This window comes from Sus scrofa, chromosome 12 (genome assembly GCF_000003025.6).
Source record: "Sus scrofa isolate TJ Tabasco breed Duroc chromosome 12, Sscrofa11.1, whole genome shotgun sequence".
Classification (NCBI taxonomy): domain Eukaryota; kingdom Metazoa; phylum Chordata; class Mammalia; order Artiodactyla; family Suidae; genus Sus; species Sus scrofa.
In genome coordinates, this window is record NC_010454.4 from 833090 (window position 1) to 852125 (window position 19036).

At 64.5% G+C, this 19036-nt stretch overlaps 1 protein-coding gene across 2 annotated transcripts in view; it reads left to right on the forward strand.

The window, feature by feature from the left end:
• CCDC57 (coiled-coil domain containing 57) overlaps window positions 1–19036 on the forward strand; it is a 77329-nt gene that overhangs the window by 13756 nt on the left and 44537 nt on the right. For both annotated transcript variants that reach the window (XM_021066370.1, XM_021066369.1), the window contains exons 2-10: window positions 18–438; window positions 1751–1859; window positions 9534–9635; window positions 10694–10851; window positions 10992–11066; window positions 11782–11982; window positions 15157–15315; window positions 18256–18418; window positions 18725–18856. In XM_021066370.1, the coding sequence (XP_020922029.1) occupies window positions 18–438; window positions 1751–1859; window positions 9534–9635; window positions 10694–10851; window positions 10992–11066; window positions 11782–11982; window positions 15157–15315; window positions 18256–18418; window positions 18725–18856 (1520 nt within the window). The remainder of the gene's footprint in view (window positions 1–17; window positions 439–1750; window positions 1860–9533; window positions 9636–10693; window positions 10852–10991; window positions 11067–11781; window positions 11983–15156; window positions 15316–18255; window positions 18419–18724; window positions 18857–19036) is intronic.

A 19036-nucleotide genomic window follows, 5' to 3' on the forward strand; every position in this document is an offset into this window, starting at 1 on the left:
CCTTCTCTTTGCTGCAGCAGCCGAGATGCCGCCCCCGCCTGGGCCCCAGGACCAGGCCCTGGACGCCCTGCTGGCTCGCAAGGAGGAGGAGTGGCGGGCGCTGCAGGCTCGGCGCTGGCAGGTGCAGGAGGCCGCCCTGCAGGACGCTCAGCGCCAGCTGGAGGAGGCGCAGGCGAAGCTGCGGCGCCTGCAGGAGGACTTCGTCTACAACCTGCAGGTGCTGGAGGAGCGGGACCGCGAGCTGGAGCGCTACGACGCCGCCTTCGCCCGGGCCCGCGGCCTGGAGGAGGCCCGGCAGGCCGAGGTGAGCGAGCTCCAGATCGAGGTGGCCAAGCTGAGGCAGGCGCTGGCCCGCGAGGCCCGGCGGCTGGAGGACGCGCAGCAGCAGCAGGAGCAGAGGCTGCGGGAGCATCGCCTGGAGCTGGAGCGGGTGCACAGGTGAGGGGCGCCCCGCCCTCGGCCCCGCCCCGGCCCTCGGCCCCGCCCCCGGCCTCGGCCCCGCCCACTGTTGGTCCAGGGCGGGCGCGCCGGCCCCCGCACCCGCACCCGCACCCGGGCGTCTCTCGGGGTTTAGCTGTTTGGAATCTCGCATGAATTGCAAATCTATATCATTTTCATAACGCGTATTTGAGCTTATGATTATTTCGATGAGGTGAGATACGGATTCCATTCAAAACTGAGTGAGCTACCTCGAGGCACGTGGGCTGAGACCCTGAAGGCGCCCTCAGGTCCTGGGGGCTCCACTCAGGTGAGGCAGACAGGCCTCACCTACCGCGCTCTGCTCTCGCCTGGAAGTGCTTTGTGTCTTTCTGTGAAGCGTCTGCCCGGGGCTTTTGGTTCCTTTTCACTGTATTTGGAACCTTTTCAACCGCTGTTTCTTCAAGTACATTTGGGCCCCACTCTCTTTTTCCTTCCGTTCTGGGGCTCCAGTGACAGTAGGGTGAATGCCAGCTCTTTTGTCCTCCTCCCATAGGCCCCTGAAGCTTCTGCTCAATTTGTTTTCAGCCCGTTTCCCCTGATCCTCGGTCCGTAGCTTCTGCTGCTCTGTCCTCCTTCTTCCTCTGACGGATTTGCTCCGCCGGCCGCCCAACCGGACTGCCCTCCGTTTTGGGGTGGTGCTTTTCAGTGCTCAGGTTTCCATTTCATTCTTTGTTGTGTTTTCTTTTTCTTTGCTGAGAGTCTCTGTTTTCCGTTTGTCTTAAGGCTGTCTGGGAGTTCTCCTGTGGTGCACTGGATCTGTTAAGGATCTGGTGTGGTCACTGTTATGGCTCAGGTTGCTGCTGTGGTGCAGGTTCGAGCCCTGGCCTGGGGACTTCCGCATGCCACGGGCACGGCCGGAAAAAAAAAAAAAAAAAAAAAAAAGATTATATGAAATTGCTTGTTGAAGCGTTTTTGACAGTTGCTTTAAAATCCTCGTTAGGTAATTTCGGCATCCGCGTCATCTTGGTGTTAGTGTCTGTCGGTTTTCTTTTCTCCTTCAAGTGGAGGTTTTCCTGGTTCTCGGCATGGCCGGTACTTTTGATTGTGTCCTGGGCACTTTGGGAATTACGTCGTGAGAGCCTGGGTCCCACGTCACATTCTCTTCTGCAGGCAGCCACCTGTCTACGTGTGGTATGCAGACCCCAAGTGTCCTGCCAGAGCCACCTGCAAAAGTGAAACCTATCACTTCATGTTTGCACAGGTGACCCTGCAAATGTGTACTTTGGAGGCTGTTCATTGTGACTTTCCAAACACCGTGTTTTTCACCCAGTGACAGGAACAGTGAGCTGGACCAGCAGCAGGAGCAGTACAGAAACCTGAAGTGGAAGCTGGAGCGGAGGCTGGAGGAGCTGGACGGCGAGCTCGCCCTGCAGCGGCAGGTGGGGTGGGGCTGGGTCTCAGGGGCTGGTGCAGTTGGGGGGGGGTCTCAGGGGCTGGTGCAGTGGGGGGGTTCTCAGGGGCTGGTGCAGCGGGGGGGTCTCAGGGGCTGGTGCAGTGGGGGGGTTCTCAGGGGCTGGTGCAGCGGGGGAGTCTCAGGGGCTGGTGCAGTGGGGGGGTTCTCAGGGGCTGGTGCAGCGGGGGGGTCTCAGGAGCTGGTGCAGTGGGGGGGGTCTCAGGGGCTGGTGCAGTGGGGGGGGTCTCAGGGGCTGGTGCAGTGGGGGGGGTCTCAGGGGCTGGTGCAGTGGGGGGGTCTCAGGGGCTGGTGCAGTGGGGGGGTCTCAGGGGCTGGTGCAGTGGGGGCGGGGTCTCAGGGGCTGGTGCAGCAGGTGGGCTGGGCTCGTTGCAGGGGCAGGTGGGGCCTGGCAGGTGGAGCGAGGCTCCAGTCCCTCTTCGGTTGCCCGCCTGCCCGCTCTGACAGCAGAATTGTACCAGGTGGAGAAGATGGTCGTTTTGTCGCCACCTGGTACCCTGAGGGCTGCAGGAAGTGGGATGGGGTGTCTCAGTCTTCCTCGGTGCTGACTCCAGGGTTCTCTTTCCTCAGAAATCAATCAACATTTCCTCCTTTATTTATTTCAGAAAAAGGTATTTGAAGTTAAATCCAGAGAGACTTACTGTAGAAAAGACCTGGGAACACAAACTGTAGTAACTGCATTTCTTTCAACAAAACAGTAAATGATCATAAGTTTAAATATAGATGCGTCAGCTGACTGGTGACACTTAAACCTGTCACCCAGATTTCTCCTCGGTGTCCTTGAAACTCGGCCTCCACCTCCGCAGGTCTTAGCTGTGTGGGGTTTGCGGGAGCCTCTCCTTCACATGTGCGGCCAAAGCGCACGTCCAGCAGAGCTGCGCGCGTGCAGGGGCCTGGGGTCCCTTGGTCTCTTCCCAGGAGGCGCCGAACTTGCGTCATCGAAGCAGTGGCTGGTGTTGATGGAAACTGCCTCCATGACGCTCCTCGAGCAGGGGGGTGAATTTATCTGCTCAACACGTTTGTTGTTATTGTTGTTGCTTTGTCTTTTTAGGGCCACACCTGCGGCACATGGCAGTTCCCAGGCTACGGGCTGAATGGGAGCTGCAGCTGCCGGCCTACGCCATAGCTCACGGCAACACTGGATCCCCGACCTACTGAGCAAGGCCAGGGATTGAACCCGCATCCTCATGGTTCCTAGTTGGGTTTGTTAACCACTGAACCACGAAGGGAACTCCGGCAGAGGCCAGTTTTGATCTACATTTTACAGACACGGGGGCCTGAGGTCCAGAGGTGTTAAGTAACCCGCCCAGGACCCATCTTAGTAAGTGGCAGAGCTGTCATTTGAGCCCGAGACACCCAAACGTGTGAACTCGGGCGCTGTCGGCCTGTCTTGGGGCAACTACTCACGCCTTATTTTTAGCCTCGTGTCTGTGATATTGGAGAAGGAACTGGATCTAGACGTCAGCCTTGCTGTGCCCTCGGAGTGATGCTGAGTGAGCCACTGGACCCGAGCTCGGGCCCTGGTTTCCCAGGAGACGTGCCGCGGGGCAGGTGTGTTCCTACACCAGCCTGTGCTGCTCTGTGCTGGGCAGGGCCCCGCAGTTCTCAAGGACAGCCCCCCCCCGCCCCGCCATCCTCGGCCCCGCGCCAGTGCCCTGAGATAGGGCAGCATCGTGAGCCATGCTGTGCCCATCGGTCAGGGTAGACAGGCACCTGCCCGAGCCTCCCGCGTGGCCGGCGGCAGAGAGCGCCCCCCCCACCCCCACCCCCCCGCCTCCGCCCGGGTCTGGAAGCCCCGTCCTCGGTGCTGCGCGCGACGCCCTTCCCTGAGCTTCCTCGGAGGGCTTTCCTGTGGGATCCTCGGGGCCAGTCTGACTTTTGGAAACAGCCCAAGGTCACTGGGGCCTGAGCTGGGTGGCCAGGAAAAGCCCAGCTGTGACTCGTGTCCCTCAAGGGAGGCTTCCAAAGACGGCGCTTCGGAAGGGCTCCGGCCAGGCGGGGGCCGTGGCCCTGGGAGGCAGCGGTGACCCGGGGGAGCTGTGGCCGCTGGCCTGGGTCTCTGGGGGCAGCCCCGCCTGTCCACACGCAGCCCTTGCTGAGACTCAGGCTCGTTCTGGCTTTGCGCCCTCGCGGCCGTGAGGAGGGCGCTCCAGACTGGGTTTTCACTCCGGCGCTGTCTCCGGAGCGAAGGAGAGGGCGCCCGGCTCCCCCATTGCCAGGGGCTCTCTGGGCCGGGCAGCCGGGCCCACGCCGCCTCTGTCCGCCTTGGGGCTTCCCTAGCCGCTTTGCTGTCTCCGTTTGAGGCTCTGTGGGCACACTGTCCACCCGTCGGAGGGTGAACGCACTCAGTGCTGACAGTGAGCTTTCCTTCGGGAAAGAAACAGAAGACGACAGGCACCGAGTTACCCTGCTTAGCGCTTGGTTGGGCCTGCAGGTTGTAGACGGTGGACTTGGGGAAGCTTTTCCCTTGCTGGTTGGCAGTCACAGGATTAGAAGCCATTGGAGGAGAAACAGAACAGCTCATGGGCTTACTCATCCTGTAACAAACGGTCTCTGCCAGGCCCCCGCCCCGGGCCCAGGGTTGGGCCTGAGCACCGGCCCCGCCCGCCCTGGGTGCACAGTGCAGGCGGAACAGCACCGTCCCTGGGGGGAAGCCACGGAGGGACACGGAGGCGGGGCCCCGGGGGGGAAGAGGACATGTGAGCATGTGAGCGCAAGCCTGCAGGTGCCGGGGGTGTGGGAGGGAGCACGGGTGCCTGGGGCCAGAGTTCAGGTTCCCCAGGCCGAGGCGGGGCGGCGTGGCCCTCCCAGGCCCTCGGGGGAGGCCTGTGCTCCAGGTGAGCGGAGACGCTCTTGGGTGCTTTTTAAAGGGTCCTCTGCTGTTGCACTGAGGACAGGCTGTGGGGCCCCGAGGCTGCTGCAGCACTGGTGAGAGGTGGGCTGAGCCCCACAGCAGCGGGCAGGTGGGGACACACGCTGAGAGGGCAGGCGGGCCACGAGGCAGGCGCTTTGGAGCTGAGGGCCGACCTCGGGAGCCCAGCAGGGAGCGGGGGGTCGGGGTGGGGCTGGTCAGGCTGCGTGGGAGGTGGGGGCGTCACAGGTTCAGAGCTGAGAGCCTGGGGCTCCCCAAAGGGTGAGCCTTGAATGCAAGGACCAGGAAGGGGAGGGGACGTCAGACGGGGTGGGGGCAGCAGAGAGGGTGGTGAGGCGTGGGCCGGCTGGCCTTGGACGCAGCGCCTCGTTGCCTTCGCACCAACTGCTTCCCGCCGCGGGCCTGCGGGCCTCCTGCCCCCTGGCGGCCGTGGCCTGCGGAACCTGGGGCAGGACCAAGGGCTTCGCTGTTGTGAAGAGTGCTGGAAGGAGCGACCTGGGATCCTTCTGTCCTGATCCCAGTCTCTCGCGTGCCCCTACTGCATCTCGCTTCGCAGAGGATTAGAAAGTGTGACGCTCGTGTCTGTAGCTGTGTTTCTGCGCAGTGTCGCTGAGGATGGCGGGGAGGCTGCTGTGTGTGTATCGGCCTCTCCCAGACCCCCTTCTTGGGAGTTGTCCAGGCCTCTTCAAGGCAGGCCCCTGGGGAGGTCCCTGGTGGCTCAGTGGGTTAAGGACCTGGCCTTGCCACTGCTGTGGCTCTGGTTGCCGCCGTGGCGCAGTTTTGATCCCTGGCCCTGGAACTTGTGCATGCCGCAGGGGCAGCCGAAAAGAAAAAAGCAGGTGCTGTTACTTGGTCAGAGATCTCGAATCCGCTAGTGTGCTGTGCTGTCCGTGACTTCAAGCCGGTCCTCACCGCCTCGTCCCTGGCGTGAGCTCCTCGCGCTGGCCGGCGTCTGGGCAGCTGGCCCGCGGGAATGAGTGTCATCTGCGCCCCGCTCAGCACGGTGCCGGATGGAGTCGCTGTGGGATTCTAGGGCAGGAGAGGGACTGGAGTCGCACTGACCCGTTCCAGTGTGACTCTCTCCCTCACTGGGTACTTGGTGCGGCTGTGTCCAGGCCTCTGGTCCGTGTGGCACGTCGGCCACGCTTGTCCACTCTTCCGACGCCGCTGGAAACGGGATGATAAAGGACCAGGGCGGTGAGGCCCCACAGCGGTGATGGGGGCAGGAGCACCACCGCGAGGGCTTAGGGCTCAGGAGGCCAGGGGCCTGCGTGTGCCGTGCGGCCAGACGGGGGTCGGAGGTCCGCAGTTGGGGCCAGGACCCCCTCGCGTGCAGATGGGGTTCCCAGGCTCCGGCAGAAGCTCGGTGCAGCTTTCTTTCAAGAAGCTGAATTGCCCAGGGGGAGAAGCAAGGCGGCCCTGCGGGCCCCTGTGCCTGCAGCGCAGGTCTGACGTGGGGGTGATGCGCCCTCGTCACCTCCCGGAGGACTCAGCCCTGCTGAGCTGTAATTTCCTACGGCCCCGGCACCCGTGCTAAGCGTGTGCTTCCACAGGGTTCCAGGCAGGTTCTCCTGTGCAACCAGCAGGAGCACCCCCCGCCCCCCGGCTGGGGGCTCCCTGCTCCGGGAGCTGGGAGGTGGCTCCTGCCGGCTGTCTGAGGCATCCCGTCTGTCTGTCGGGTGGGCGTAGCTCGTCCCTTCTCTGCCCGGTGCCCTGCAGCTGTGTGGGCGCTCGGGCTGCTCTGTTCCCCGGCCGTGCCGCCGCACGCATCCTCGGGCGCGGGCTCGGTGACCGCCATGCGGTGCTGGCTTGGCTCTGACGTCAGAGCCTGCCCAGCCGTCTTCCTGGACGGTTGGGGCGTTTCACAGATGGGCCTTCTGGTCGCTCCGGTCCCGGCCCTCGGCGCCGTCGGTCTCTCTCTGTCCCCCGTCTCGTGGGCCCGTAGTCGTGCCGGGCTGTGGCTTGAGCACTCCTGATGATCAGCGTCTGAGCGCCTTTTCCTGCGCTCGTTGTCACACGTCTTCTTTTGGGACGTGTCTGTTCAACTTGTTATTTGTCTTCCTATTATTATTTGGCCGCACCCACGGCAGGCAGAAGCTCCCAGGCCAGGGAGCAGGCCTGCAGCACCGCAGCAACCCAAGCCCCAGCAGTGACAGTGCCGGGTCCTTAACCATTAGGCCACCAGGGAACTCCTTATTTTCGCATTATCAATGTGTAAGAGTGCTTCTTGTGTACTCCAGAAACACATCTTTTTTTTTTTGCCATTTCTTGGGCCGCTCCCTCAGCATATGGAGGTTTCCAGGCTAGGGGTCGAATCGGAGCTGCAGCACTGGCCTACACCAGAGCCACAGCAATGCAGGATCCAAGCCGCGGCTGCGACCTACACCACAGCTCACGGCAACGCCGGATCCTTAACCCACTGAGCGAGGCCAGGGATCGAACCCACATCCTCCTGGTTCCTAGTCGGATTTGTTACCCGCTGCGCCACGACGGGACCTCCCAGAAGCTCATCTTTAGATGCATACATTTGAAGTAGCTTCTCACTCTGTGCCTCCTCTTTTCCTGTCGCGCATGAGAAGCAGGTGTCTTTAATTTTGACGTCCCAGTGAGCTCTCTGTTGCCTCAGTCCGGAGGAGAGGCTTACAGCTGAGGGGGATCATGCAGCAGCAATGCCCACAACACGAGAAGAAGCCCAGGGAGACGGGGGAAGTGACCCGGGTAGGACGGAGACGACTCCTGAGGCGGTGACCCCAAAACCGGCCACCGTGTGGTCCACTCAGGTGTGAGGCGACGGGGTGGGCTGCCTGGCCAGCAGGGAGACGGCGGCCCAGGCTGTGCGCGTGGCCCTGCCCGAGCGTGGCCCTGCCCGTCCTTGCCGGTGCAGCTGTCTGCCTGTGGCTCTGGGCCCCGCAGGCAGCCCTGGAGGAGGGCTGGCCGTGTTCCTCCTTCCCGGGCTCATTCTGTGCCCTCCCCCAGGCGAGAACTTGAGCCTGTTGGAACCGGCGGTGGGGACAGGGCCCCTCACCCGCTAGCGCTTCGTTTTCAGCCTCTCAGGGCGTGCTGCGGGGCGCCCTGTGACGAGCACCCCCAGAGTTGTGTTTTGTGTCCAAAACTCGAGAACAGGATGCCAGGAGAAAGGGCATCAGAACAAGAAGGATTGTGACAATTAGAAGTATGATTTGAAAACTAAATTCAGGAAATAGAAGAAAAGACAGAACATCCTAGAGAACATTTAAAAGACACGGAGGATGAATCCAGGGTTCACCCGCGACGGAAATTCCGGGACCCTGCAGGGGAGAACGGGGCGGGGGCGGGGTGTACCGAGCAGACAGGGACGCCGCCAACAAAGGTACCGCCCGGAGTTCCTGTCATGGCGCAGTGGTTAACGAATCCGATTAGGAATCACGAGGACGTGGCTTCCATCCCTGGCCTCGCTCAGTGGGTTAAGGACCTGGCGTTGCCGTGAGCTGTGGCGTAGGTCGCAGACGCGGCTCGGATCCCACGTTGCTGTGGCTCTGGTGTAGGCCGGGGCTGCAGCTCCGATTTGACCCCTAGCCTGGGAACCTCCATATGCCGCGGGAGCGGCCCTAGAAAAGGCAAAAAGACAAAAAACACCCAAAGGTACCGCCAGGCCCCAACCCCACAAGCGCAGCTGGGCTAGGAGACTTGGGACGAGGTCTTCGGTGTCTTGGGGGGAGCTGTAAGCGGGGGGCCCAGCCCACATGTGGGGGTGTGCACCGCCCGGCTCGGCCACGGCCGCCCGTGGGGTGGCTGGAGCGTGACCACTGAGTGAGTGCTGTGTGGGGTGCTGTTGCGGGGGGGACAAGGGCTCAGCCTAAGGCTGCCTCACTTTCCTTTGTTTTATTTTTTGTCTTTTTAGGGCCGCACCCGCGGCATATGGAGGTTCCCAGGCTAGGGGTCGAATTGGAGCTGCAGCTGCCGGCCTCCACCACAGCTCACGGCAACACCAGATCCTTAACCCACTGAGGGAGGCCAGGGATCGAATCCGAGTCCTCATGGTTCCTAGTCGGATGCGTTTCCTCTGCACCACAACGGGAACTCCTGCCCCACTTTCTCCTCTGAGTCTGAGAACCAAGAGATGGCGCAGAGCAGCCTGCCTGGAGGAGGAGGCCCGGGCAGGGCAGGCTCCCTGGCCCCAGGGCTGACCGGCAGCTTCGCACTAGAAGCGGAAATGGGAGCCTGGGACGAGACGAGGGGCAGGAAGGTCCTTTCTGGCAGGAATGACCCAAGAGGGGAGGCCTCTGGACCCAGGAGAGCTGCAGGGGGGTGGTGGCCCGGGGGACCCCAGAGAGGGTCACGCTGTGGGGGTGACCTGGGACGTGGACAGGGAAGTGATGAGGGGGCGGGGTCAGGAGTTGGGATTGAAAGCTGCAGGGCGGTGGTCGTGGTCCAGTGGTTCTTGTACCTGGGCCTCGTGGACTCAGCCTGGAGTGAGGCTCAGAAGCCAGGGCAGCCAGAGCCAGGGGTTGGAGCCGTGAGCCGGTGTCAGGCGTCGGGGGGCGCCTGCTCGAGACAGACGGGAACCAGCGACCAACGGCCGTGGGCTGGGAGGGCGGCTGGCGGGCCTGGTGCCTCTCCTCTGAGCCACCAGCAGCTGTCTGTGCCCGGCACCGCCGGGACCTGCCCACGTAGGCGGCCGGGGCACCGCGAACCCGCTGATGCCCTCTGTGCAGGGTCACAGGTCGCTGTGGACTGCGTGCTCCAGGGGGCCCCACGTGGCGCTCTCACCACGAGCCCTTCCTGTTCCAGGAGCTGCTCCAGGAGTTTGAATCCGAGATGCAGAAGCGGGAGCACGGGTTCCGCCTGCAGGCCGACAGCATGAGCAATGTGGTCCGGGCGCACGAGCTCAAGGTAGCGCCGCCCTGCAGCTGTGCCTGGTCCCCTCGGAGCTGGGAAGCCCCTTGGGAGTTAGGGTTCACACCAAGGCCCCTTTATACAGGGGCTGGGGTGACATGTGGGTGCTGCGGTAGCTGCTGTGTCAGGTCCTGTTACCCGGCCTCCAGGAAGCGGCACCCCCAGAATAAAATGCCCTCTTGTAAGCCCTGTCCTTGGCCTGTGGCTTCCTGGGACCCCTGAGAATGGGCCTGTGTGGGGGTGACCCAGGACCCTGAGAGTGGGCCTGTGTGGGGTGACCGGGACCCTGAGAGTGGGCCTGTGTGGGGGTGACACGGGGCCCCTGAGAGTGGGCCTGTGTGGGGGTGACCCTGGAGCCTGAGAGTGGGTCTGTGTGGGGGGTGACCCAGGACCCCTGAGAGTGGGCCTGTGTGGCGGTGACCCTGGACCCCTGAGAATGGGCCTTTGGGGGGTGACCTGGGACCCTGAGCGTGGGCCTGTGGGGGGTGACCCGGACCCCAAGAATGGGCCTGTGTGGGGATGCTGCCCATCCCAGCTCTCAGGAGGCCTGTCTGTGCTTCACGCCCCCAACACCCGAACTCGAGTTCTCTAAAGTGCTGCCCCCACCCCAGCCCAGGGCAGGCGCCAGAACCACTCACTGAGACAAGGACCAGCCTGGAGGGGACAGGGGTGTGTGGGGGACGAGGAAGCGGGGGTGACACCTGGCTTGGGCCCAGGGCCCCAGCTGGTTGCCCTGGGCAGCATCCAGCCAGGCCTTAGTAAGACAGACCCCTGCCCCCGCCACCAGCCCCTGTAGCCCGCGGTCCCAGCCCGGGCCGCCTGAGCCCTCACGGGAGCCCCGTCCCTAAACCACCCCTGCCGTGTGAGTCCAGCGCCTACAGGCCGGCCGGGGTCGGGACCCCACATGCTGGGAGCGCCTGAGGAGGCTCCCACTGGTTCACGGCCCCTGAGTTCCAGGCTTTCTTCTCTGCTGCTCCTGGTAAGACAGTGAGGCTGTCCTCACGCCTCATCTTGTTCCGCTTACAGCCTCATTTTGAATGTCTGCCCTCTCCAAGGTCAAGCTGTTGAACAAGGAGCTGGCGGCCCTGAGAGAGGCCGGGGCACAGGCGGCGGAGTCCCTGCAGAGCACGGAGGCGGCGCGTGCCGAGCTGGCGGGCCAGCTGCAGCGCAAAGAGCTGGAGCTCAGGGACCTGGCCGCCGTGAAGGACGCCAGGTGTGCCCCCCAGCCCTGCCCCGTGGGTGGACGTGGCTGCCGTGTTGAGCATCTGGACTTGGTCTGGAGGCATCCGCCCGTCTGGCTCAGGCTGTGCTGCGGCCTTATCTGCCTCCCCACTGGGGGCCGATTCTTTCCAGGATAAAGGACTTAGAGGGGACACTTCGCTGGGCACGTGTCACCAGGAAAAAAGAAGAGGAAACGCTCAGGAGGAAGTGAGTGTGTCTCGTGCCAGTTTGGGGAGCACGGTACCCCCCCAGGCGGCAGAAGGTCCCAGGCCTGCTGTGGGTCCCTCGTCCGGGTCAGCCTTCGCGCTCCCTTCCAGGGGGCGTGTTTCCGCGTGGGGGGGGCGAGGGCAGTTCGCCCTCGTCCACGTGCCTCCTTGAAACGAACGGCCCGGTCGGAGCCGGGCGCACGCAGACCCCCGTCCCTCCCCTGCCGCGGGACCGGCAGGCGCACACGCGGCCGAGGTGACGAGGGACCTGTGTGGAGAAAAACTAACCGAGGGGCATGAAAGCAAGCAGTTGGGAAATAACTCCCTTGCTTCCCCGGCCGTCTGGACCCGACCCGGCTTGTGCCGCGGTGAGGAGGACGCGTGTGGCCCGCCGGAAAGGAACGGCCCCGCGACGGGCCTGGGCAGAGCTTTTGCCCCGAGACGGTGGGACACACTGGCCAGTCGGCAAGATAAGTGAGCTGAGTGACTGGGAGGAGACGTTGAGCCAGCCGTCTCTCGTCTCTCGGAGCAGCGCTGGGGCTTCTCACGATTCTTTGCAACCGAACAGAATGAAGGTGCAGAGCGAGCAGCGCCTCCTCCGCTTCGCGACGCTCAGCAGCCGCCGTCTCCTTGAGACGGAGTCTGTTCCGCTCAGCACCCGGCTCCAGGGCTCCGGGGCCCCGCGAGCTGCCCGGGACGCTGCTGCTGTGTTTCAGGCACGAGGAGCTGGACCGTCTGGCCCGGGAGAGAGACGCGGCGCTGGCGGCGGCCGAGAGCGCGCACGAGGAGCAGCTGCGGGCGGCCGAGGCCCGGGCCCTGGAGCTGCAGGCGCGCTGCGAGGGCCTGGAGGTGCAGCTGCGCCGGGCCGAGTGGGGACAGACGGCCGCCTCCCGGGAGAGGGACGCCACCATTGACAAGTGAGCCCGGGCCCAGGGCCTGGCTGCCTGCTCCCCGGGTCAGAGGAAGGGAAGTGGGCCCCCCCGGGGGGGCGTCCCCGTCGGTGTTCTCACCGTAATCTTCGCTCTTTGTTTCGAAGCCGCGCGGTGAGCGTGGCGGCCGTGCGGCAGTGCGCGGGTGCTGGTGGTGAAATACACGCGGCCAGAGCCTCCCGTGCGAGCCGGCTTTAAGTTCAGCACGTTAGGGCGTTCCCTTGCCGGGCGCTGCCCCCCACTCGCCCGAGGCCTTCGCTTTGCGGAGCCAGGCCTGCGTCCACCGTGCGCGGCGCTCCCACTCCGGGCCCCTCCTGTCCTGTCCATGAACTTGGCCACCCCGGGGTGCAGGGGAGCAGGACCCTTGCAGCGGGTCCCCTGGGCGTGATGGCGCCAGGGTCCAGGGTGTTGCGGCCGGTCCCCCTCCGTGAGGTGGAGGCGGGCGCGTCGCAGCGTTGGGTGAGAGCTGCACGTGCTTTATCGGCTCCGCCGGTGCCGCCGTTTGGGTCGGTTCCGCCTTTGGCTGCGGTGACCAGTCCCGCCGTGAGTGTGAGCGAGCGGCACCTGTGCAGTCTCTCTTCAGCTCTTTGGGGGCGCGTTCCCGGAGGTGGGTTTGCCGGGGCACTTGGGGACTCTGGGTTCCGCTCTTGGAGGAACTGCCTGACTTTTCCACAGTGGATGCGCCGTTTTTCACAAGGGTTCCAGTTTCTTTTTAAACCCGGTTTTCTGGAGTTCCCATCATGGTGCAGCAGAAACGAATCCAACTAGGAACCATGAGGTTTCGGGTTCAATCCCTGGCCTCCCTCAGTGGGTTAAGGATCTGGAGTTGCCGTGAGCTGTGGTGTAGGTGGCAGACGTGGCTCGGATCCGGCGTGGCTGTGGCTGTGCTGTAGGCCAGCAGCGACAGCTCCGATTCGACCCCTAGCCTGGGAACCTCCATGTGCCGCAGGTGCGGCCCTAAAAAGACAAAAAGGCAGAAAACCCAAACAAACCCAGTTTTCTTTTTGGCGTCTAGGCCAGGCCACGCTGTGAGCCGCTCTGTCCCGCTGTGCCTGGTGTCTGGGGTGGGGTGGGGGGGCGTGTGCCCGTGATTGAAGTTGACTGACCTCCGTCTTGGCGGCCAGGAAGGAAGTGGTCCTTAGGGCAGCTGTGTTTCCGGAGCGTGAATCAGACAAATAGGTCCCTTGCAGAGTCTGCTGTGTAGCAGCTGGCTTCCCCTTTGTTGGGGCATATTTCTGTCTCTTCTTTACCGAATTCTCTGCCAGATTCTGTTTCTGTCTGAGGGCCCAGCAGCTGTGAGATACGCGAGGTACACTCGCTCCTGAGCTTCCTTAGACGTGGCTCGTGTTACAGTCGGTCGGGTCTGTTAGAGGCAGCAGCAGTGGCTGGGGGAGCAGAGGTGGCTCTGTGTGGCGTCGCGTGCATGGGAGCTCTCTGGGCCCAGGGGCCTCTCGGGGTCTCCACCTTCACATTCCCTCCTGCTCCCCGTGTGACCCCAGGCCGGGGCTGTGGTCCCCAGGAGAGCCTGGGTGTCGCGCCAGTGTCCATCTTTGTGAGGCGGCTCCCGATGGGCCTGCTGGGCAGCAGCACGTGTGGCGAGCTCGCCGTCTCTTTGGGCCTGCTGGAGAGGTTTTCCTGGGAGCGTGGTTCGTGAGTGGCAGCGGGGAGGAGCGTGAGACCTGGCCCCCGCGACACGGTACCGTGCGTGGGCCACATGCACCCCTGCTTCCCGAACCCACAGCTGAGACGCAGAAAGGAACAGGCGAGGTTACTTCCTGCGACCACCCTTCTTCGTCTGAGCCAGAGCGAGCCGTGTGCGATCACTAACGAAGGATGAACGTACCGAGCAAGTTACTGTTGCGTGATTTGCACTTTTTGGTGCTAAGATTTGAAGCCACATCTCAGTTCAGACCGGCCGCCTGCCCGGGAGCCCCGCGTGGACGTGGAGCAGTGTGGGCAGTGCTGGTGTGAGCGCTGGATGGGGGCTGGACTCGGAAAGGGCGAGTTCCCGGGCTCTCTGAACGCGCAGCTGCTCGCGCTGGGCTGGTCTTGGCGGAGGGGGCAGGAGCCAGGTCCCAGTCCTGGACCCACGTAGCCCGGGGCGCCCTGCACAGCCTCAGCCCTGGAAGAGTCGGGCTGGGCAGAGGAGCGGAGTGACCTGGTGGGAAGGACGGCGGCAAGAGCCGTGTGGGAAGACGCGCTGAAGCCCCGGGGGCGCGAAGAGGTGGCGGCTGGAAAAGGCACAAACCCTCCCAGCCTGCGCCGCGGCGGGTCTGCCCTGAGCAGAGAGCCGCGCTGTCCCCGCACGCAGGGCCGGGCCAGGACGCGGGGTGCCCGGGGATCAGCTGACCCTTTGCTGAGTCATCTGCCTTGATGCTGAGTGAGGCCTCTTTAAGCTGAAACCTCCAGAGAAGTCTCCCACGAGGAGGCTGCTCCCTTCTTCCCGTCTGCTGGGTTGGGGTGGGTTCTGTCTGGGCTCGGACCTCGTCCGCCTCTGCCCCGTGGGCTCGTGGCTCTGGGCCGTGGCCGGGCGTGGCCACACATCCACCCTGCAGCGGGGCCACGTGCAGCTTAGAAGGGGGCAGGCCAGGGCTGCAGATGGGGTGACGGCCCGCGGGCGCTGTGCGGCTGGTAGCTCGGCCCCTCTGGTCAGCATCTGCAGGTGTTGCCCCCGAAGCTCCGCCTCCCGGGAGACTCGCCCAGTTTTGGTGCCGCTCCCGGGAGCGGAAGGGTTTCTGCCGGACCGTGTCTCTCTGTTGGCGTGGAAACGTGTGACCGTCTACACAGGGGGCCGGTGCTGGGCCGGCAGCGGCACGACGGCTGGCGCTGCCTCAGGACCCTGGGCTCCGCGAGGTGTGTCCTGGCCCACGGTTCCCCACGGGCCTGGCGTGGGCCTGCAGCGGGCTTGGCGTGGGCTTGGCTGCTGCCGGTGCCCGATCCAGGCCTGGGTTGGTGGGGGATGGAGGCCGGGTCTCGGGAGGGACCAGCCCCTGATCTGGGCGGGGAGGGCGAGGAGGCCCCTGCCCTGCGTGAAGAGCCCCTGGTCTGCCCTCCCCGTGCGGGCTGTGCGGGCTCGCGCTCGCGCTCGTGCGCGTGCGGGCGGGCGTGAGGGCGCTCCGGCGGGAACCCGCCCTCGTTCACGTGGCTCCCGTCTCTGTTTAGACTCCGGGAAGATGCGTCGGCTCTGAAATCCGCCTGGGATGCCGAGGTGGCCCGGCTGTCCAGGGAGATGACGGCCCAAGACCTGCAGGTCCAGTCGCTGCGGGAAAAAGAGGGGGAGCTGAAGGCACAGCTGGCCAGATGCCAGCAGGACGTCGGAAGGTACTGAGCGGGGCAGGTGGGGCAGCGGGCGGAGGAGGCCCTCCCCACGGAGCAGGGCTGCCAGTGGGGCCCCGGGGCTGGCCAGGGGCGCGTGCCGTCTGGTCCCGGTCAGGAAACCTCTGGAGCCTTTTGTGTGATTGTTGGTGTCTGAGAGTCTCTTCCTTCCGAGGGAATGGACACTTGAGAGACAGGGGGTTTTGGTTGGTTTTTTATAATGATTTGTATTTTTCCCATCATAGCTGGTTTACAGTGTTCTGTCCGTTTTCTCCTGTGCAGCAAGGTGAGCCCGTCACACGTAGGGGTACACACTCTTTGGCTCTCACTGTCATGCCGCACCCCGAGGGACTGGGCTTAGTTCCCAGGCGACACAGCAGGATCTCATTGCTTCCTGGCTCAAGGGCGACGGTCTGCACCTCTTAAGCCCAGACGCCCACCCTCCCCTCCCCCTCGGCAACCACAAGTCTGTGCTGCAGGGGCGTGCGTTTCTCTTCTGCCGAAAAGGTTCATCTGTCAGGCTGCTCTTTCTTGAGGCGTCTTTGGAGTACCGAGCACGTGTTCTCTGACAGGCACGCACCCAGCACGGCCGCCAGGCTGCTCGCCTCCTGGGGGACCCCGCCTCACGGGAGGAGCCCCGCAGTTTGCTCTTTCCTGTGTCTAGCTTCTTTGGGTGCTTATTTGCATATTCAGGATCTCTAGTTTCTTCCTGTGTTACTTTTGGCAATTTGTGTCAGTTGGTGAGTTTGTCTCTTTCGTCTTTATTACTGGGATGAAGTTGTTTGTAATGTTTCTTTCCTTTTTTCTTTTTTCTTCTTTGGGCTACACCCATGGTGCGTGGAGGTTCCCAGACTAGGGGTCGCCTGGGAGCCACAGCCACAGCCACACCGCTTCTGAGCCACATCTGCCACCTACTCCACAGCCCACAGCAACCCTGGACCCTTAACCCACTGACCGAGGCCAGGGATCAAACCCTCGTCCTCATGGATGCCAGTCGGGTTCGTGAACTGTGGAGCCACGACGGGAGCTCCTGGAGGGTTTCTTTACTGTCCCTCTGATAGGTGGAAGTTCCTGGGCGAAGGATTGAACCCGGGCCACAGCAGTGACCATGCTGGATCCTCAACCTGCTGCACCACTGGGGAACCCCTGCGTTTTCTCTTTTTTCCTCCATCAGTCTAGCTAGAGGTTTGTCCTCCTCACAGATCTTTCCAAAGAGCTCACGCTCGGTTTCACTGCGTTTCCTGTCTTTAGTCTCATTCTCCGTCTTACCCTGACCACTGCCTCTGCGGCTCATGGGCCTCCCCGGCCTGCTGTCCAGGAACTGACAGCCGGTTCGGCTTCATCGGGTGTCCTGGCTGTTGAAGAGGGAGGGCAAGCCTGCCGACAGGTGTCTGTGGAGGCGCCGAGCTGGCCCCGAGCTTGGCTCCCCCTCGCAGCCGCGGGGATTGGACGTCTGTGACCGTGTGTGCTCATCTTCTGCTCGGCCTCCTGTGGCTCGGGGCTCTCGTCCCTCCCACCCCAGCTTCCACTGCCGCCCCGTCGGGGCCGCTCGCGGAGCCCTTCCCTCAGCGTGGGCAGGGCACGGCCCCGGGCGGACGCGAGGGCCCTGGAGCGGGATCTGCCCGGGCCTGACTCGGGTCTGCGTTCCCGAGCCTGACTTGGATTAACCGAGGGGTTTCTCTCGGAAAGCGGCCTCCGTCGAACACATCCTGCTCGCGGAAGCGAGGCCGCGTCCCAGATGCTGCAGCGGTGCCCCCCGCGACCTCCCACGGAGCGTCCTGGGCCTTGGCCTTTGGGCGACAGGGTGACAGCCTCCACCCGGGAGGCAGGGCGCAGAGAGCTCAGGCGGGTGAGGTCCCGCGTCCACTGTGTGAAAGCCTGGGGCCCAGCAGCGGGCGCTTTAAAGACTTGCTGCCTGGGACGGGATCTTCGCGGCCTGTAAGAACCGCCATCCGACGGTCCGCCTCCGGGTGACCGGCTCCGGGCGACCGGTTCCGGGCTCTGTCTTCCGGGGCTCCGTCTTCCCTCCTGTGTCAGTGGGGACCTGGCTGCGCTTTGGGTGCCGGATGCACATCCTTTTCCCTCTGGATTTTAAATCCGTCGAGGGTGACCGTCGTCGCTTTGTGCGCGTGACGCCATCGGAGCGGCCTGACTCGGTACCCCCCCCGCCCCGCGCCCCCGGGACTTCGGCCTCTGTGCTCAGAGGCCCAGCACGGCCCACTCCCTCGGCTGCGTCTCTTCTCGGGCGCGGCCACCTCCCGGCCTGTTCAGGCTGCTGGGGAGGTCTGCTCGGGGGCGAGGCCTCCGTCTCCTCCGTCTCCTCCTCTCCTCCACCCCTGCTGGCCGGCAGCTGGGCTGTCCTGGCCACGTTCCTTCTCCGTGTGGCCAGCAGGAGCGTCCCCTGCAGTGGGCACGACACATCCTCCCGGGTCCCCCTGGGGAGGGTGACCTCCTGCCCTGTCCCGGCCCCGCCCACCAGGGACCCCCACCCGCGCTGGTCCGCGTGGCCCTGTGGCTGCCGAGAAGCCTCCCTCTCCGTGCCAGCTGCCTTCCCGGCGTGAGGCGCCGCCCGTCTGGCCCCGCGGACCGTGTCCCTCCGCGGCTGAGGTGGCTCACCTTCTGCTTCCGTGCTGGTCCTTCCTCCGTCCTGGCCTCTCCCAGCCCCCTCGTGGATGGATGCTGGTCTCGTGCGTCCTGTTGGACGCCCCGCTGGCCGTTGCCACTCCAGCTCCGTCCATCCACCTGCACGGCCACGTCCTCGCCTGCAGTCATCCTCCTGGGCTCCTCTTGGCCCCTGGCTCCTCTTCCTGGAGCCGGCCCTTCTCTCTCGCCGCCCCGCTGCTCTCTGATGCTGGGCCTGCAAGTGGGGGCGTGGCCTGGGGGCCGCCCGCTCAGCTGCCTCCCACCCCTGGGCGCGGGGAGCTGACGCTGGTTCTGTCACCCCAGGTATAAGCAGCAGCTGTCCCTGGCGGCGGAGAGAGAGCAGAGCCTGGAGCGGGAGAAGGTGCAGCTGGAGCTGGACTGGCAGCGCCGCTGCGACGGCGTCGAGCGCGAGCAGTACCAGCGGTCCGAGGACTTGATTCAGGGCCTGACCGCAGCCAGAGACCAGGTCTGCGCCCCCAGGGCTCACTCCCGTCCGCGGGAAGAAGGGCGGGGAGCTCCACTCAGCGCGGGAACCGGCCTGGGCTGCCCCCAGTCGTCCTCTGCCTTCAGAACCCCAGCCGCGCCCAGCAGCTCGCTGTGGACCAGCCGGACTCGGGGTGATCACAGCGCTCGTGTGCCCGGCTGCTGGGTCCCTGGCCCCCGAGCGGGCTGCCTGCTTCGCGGAGGCCCGAGGGGCACCGTCTGGACCCTGGGGGCCGACACTGCCCCTTCGTAGCCCCCCCAGGTTGAGCCGAGTCTGCCTCTTCCCCAGGCTGCCGCCAAGCTCCAGGAGGCAGAGCGGGTGCTGCACGAGCAGGACGTGGTGCTGAAGGCGGTGACCCGGGAGCGAGACCAGGCCCTGCAGGCGCTGCGCACGCACGGGCCCCGCCCTGAGGAGGCGCAGGTGAGGCCCTGGGGCCACGTGGGGGCCTCTCCGTCCCAGCCTTAACCCAGGGGAGCCTGCTCTCGCTCTGTATCTTCCGCCTCTGCGGTCCTAAGAGACCCCAGGTTCAGACAGCTCGCAGGCCGTGTGGCGGGCTCCTCCCAGGGCCGCCCGGGCCGCGTGCGCCCTGAGTCTGCCTGG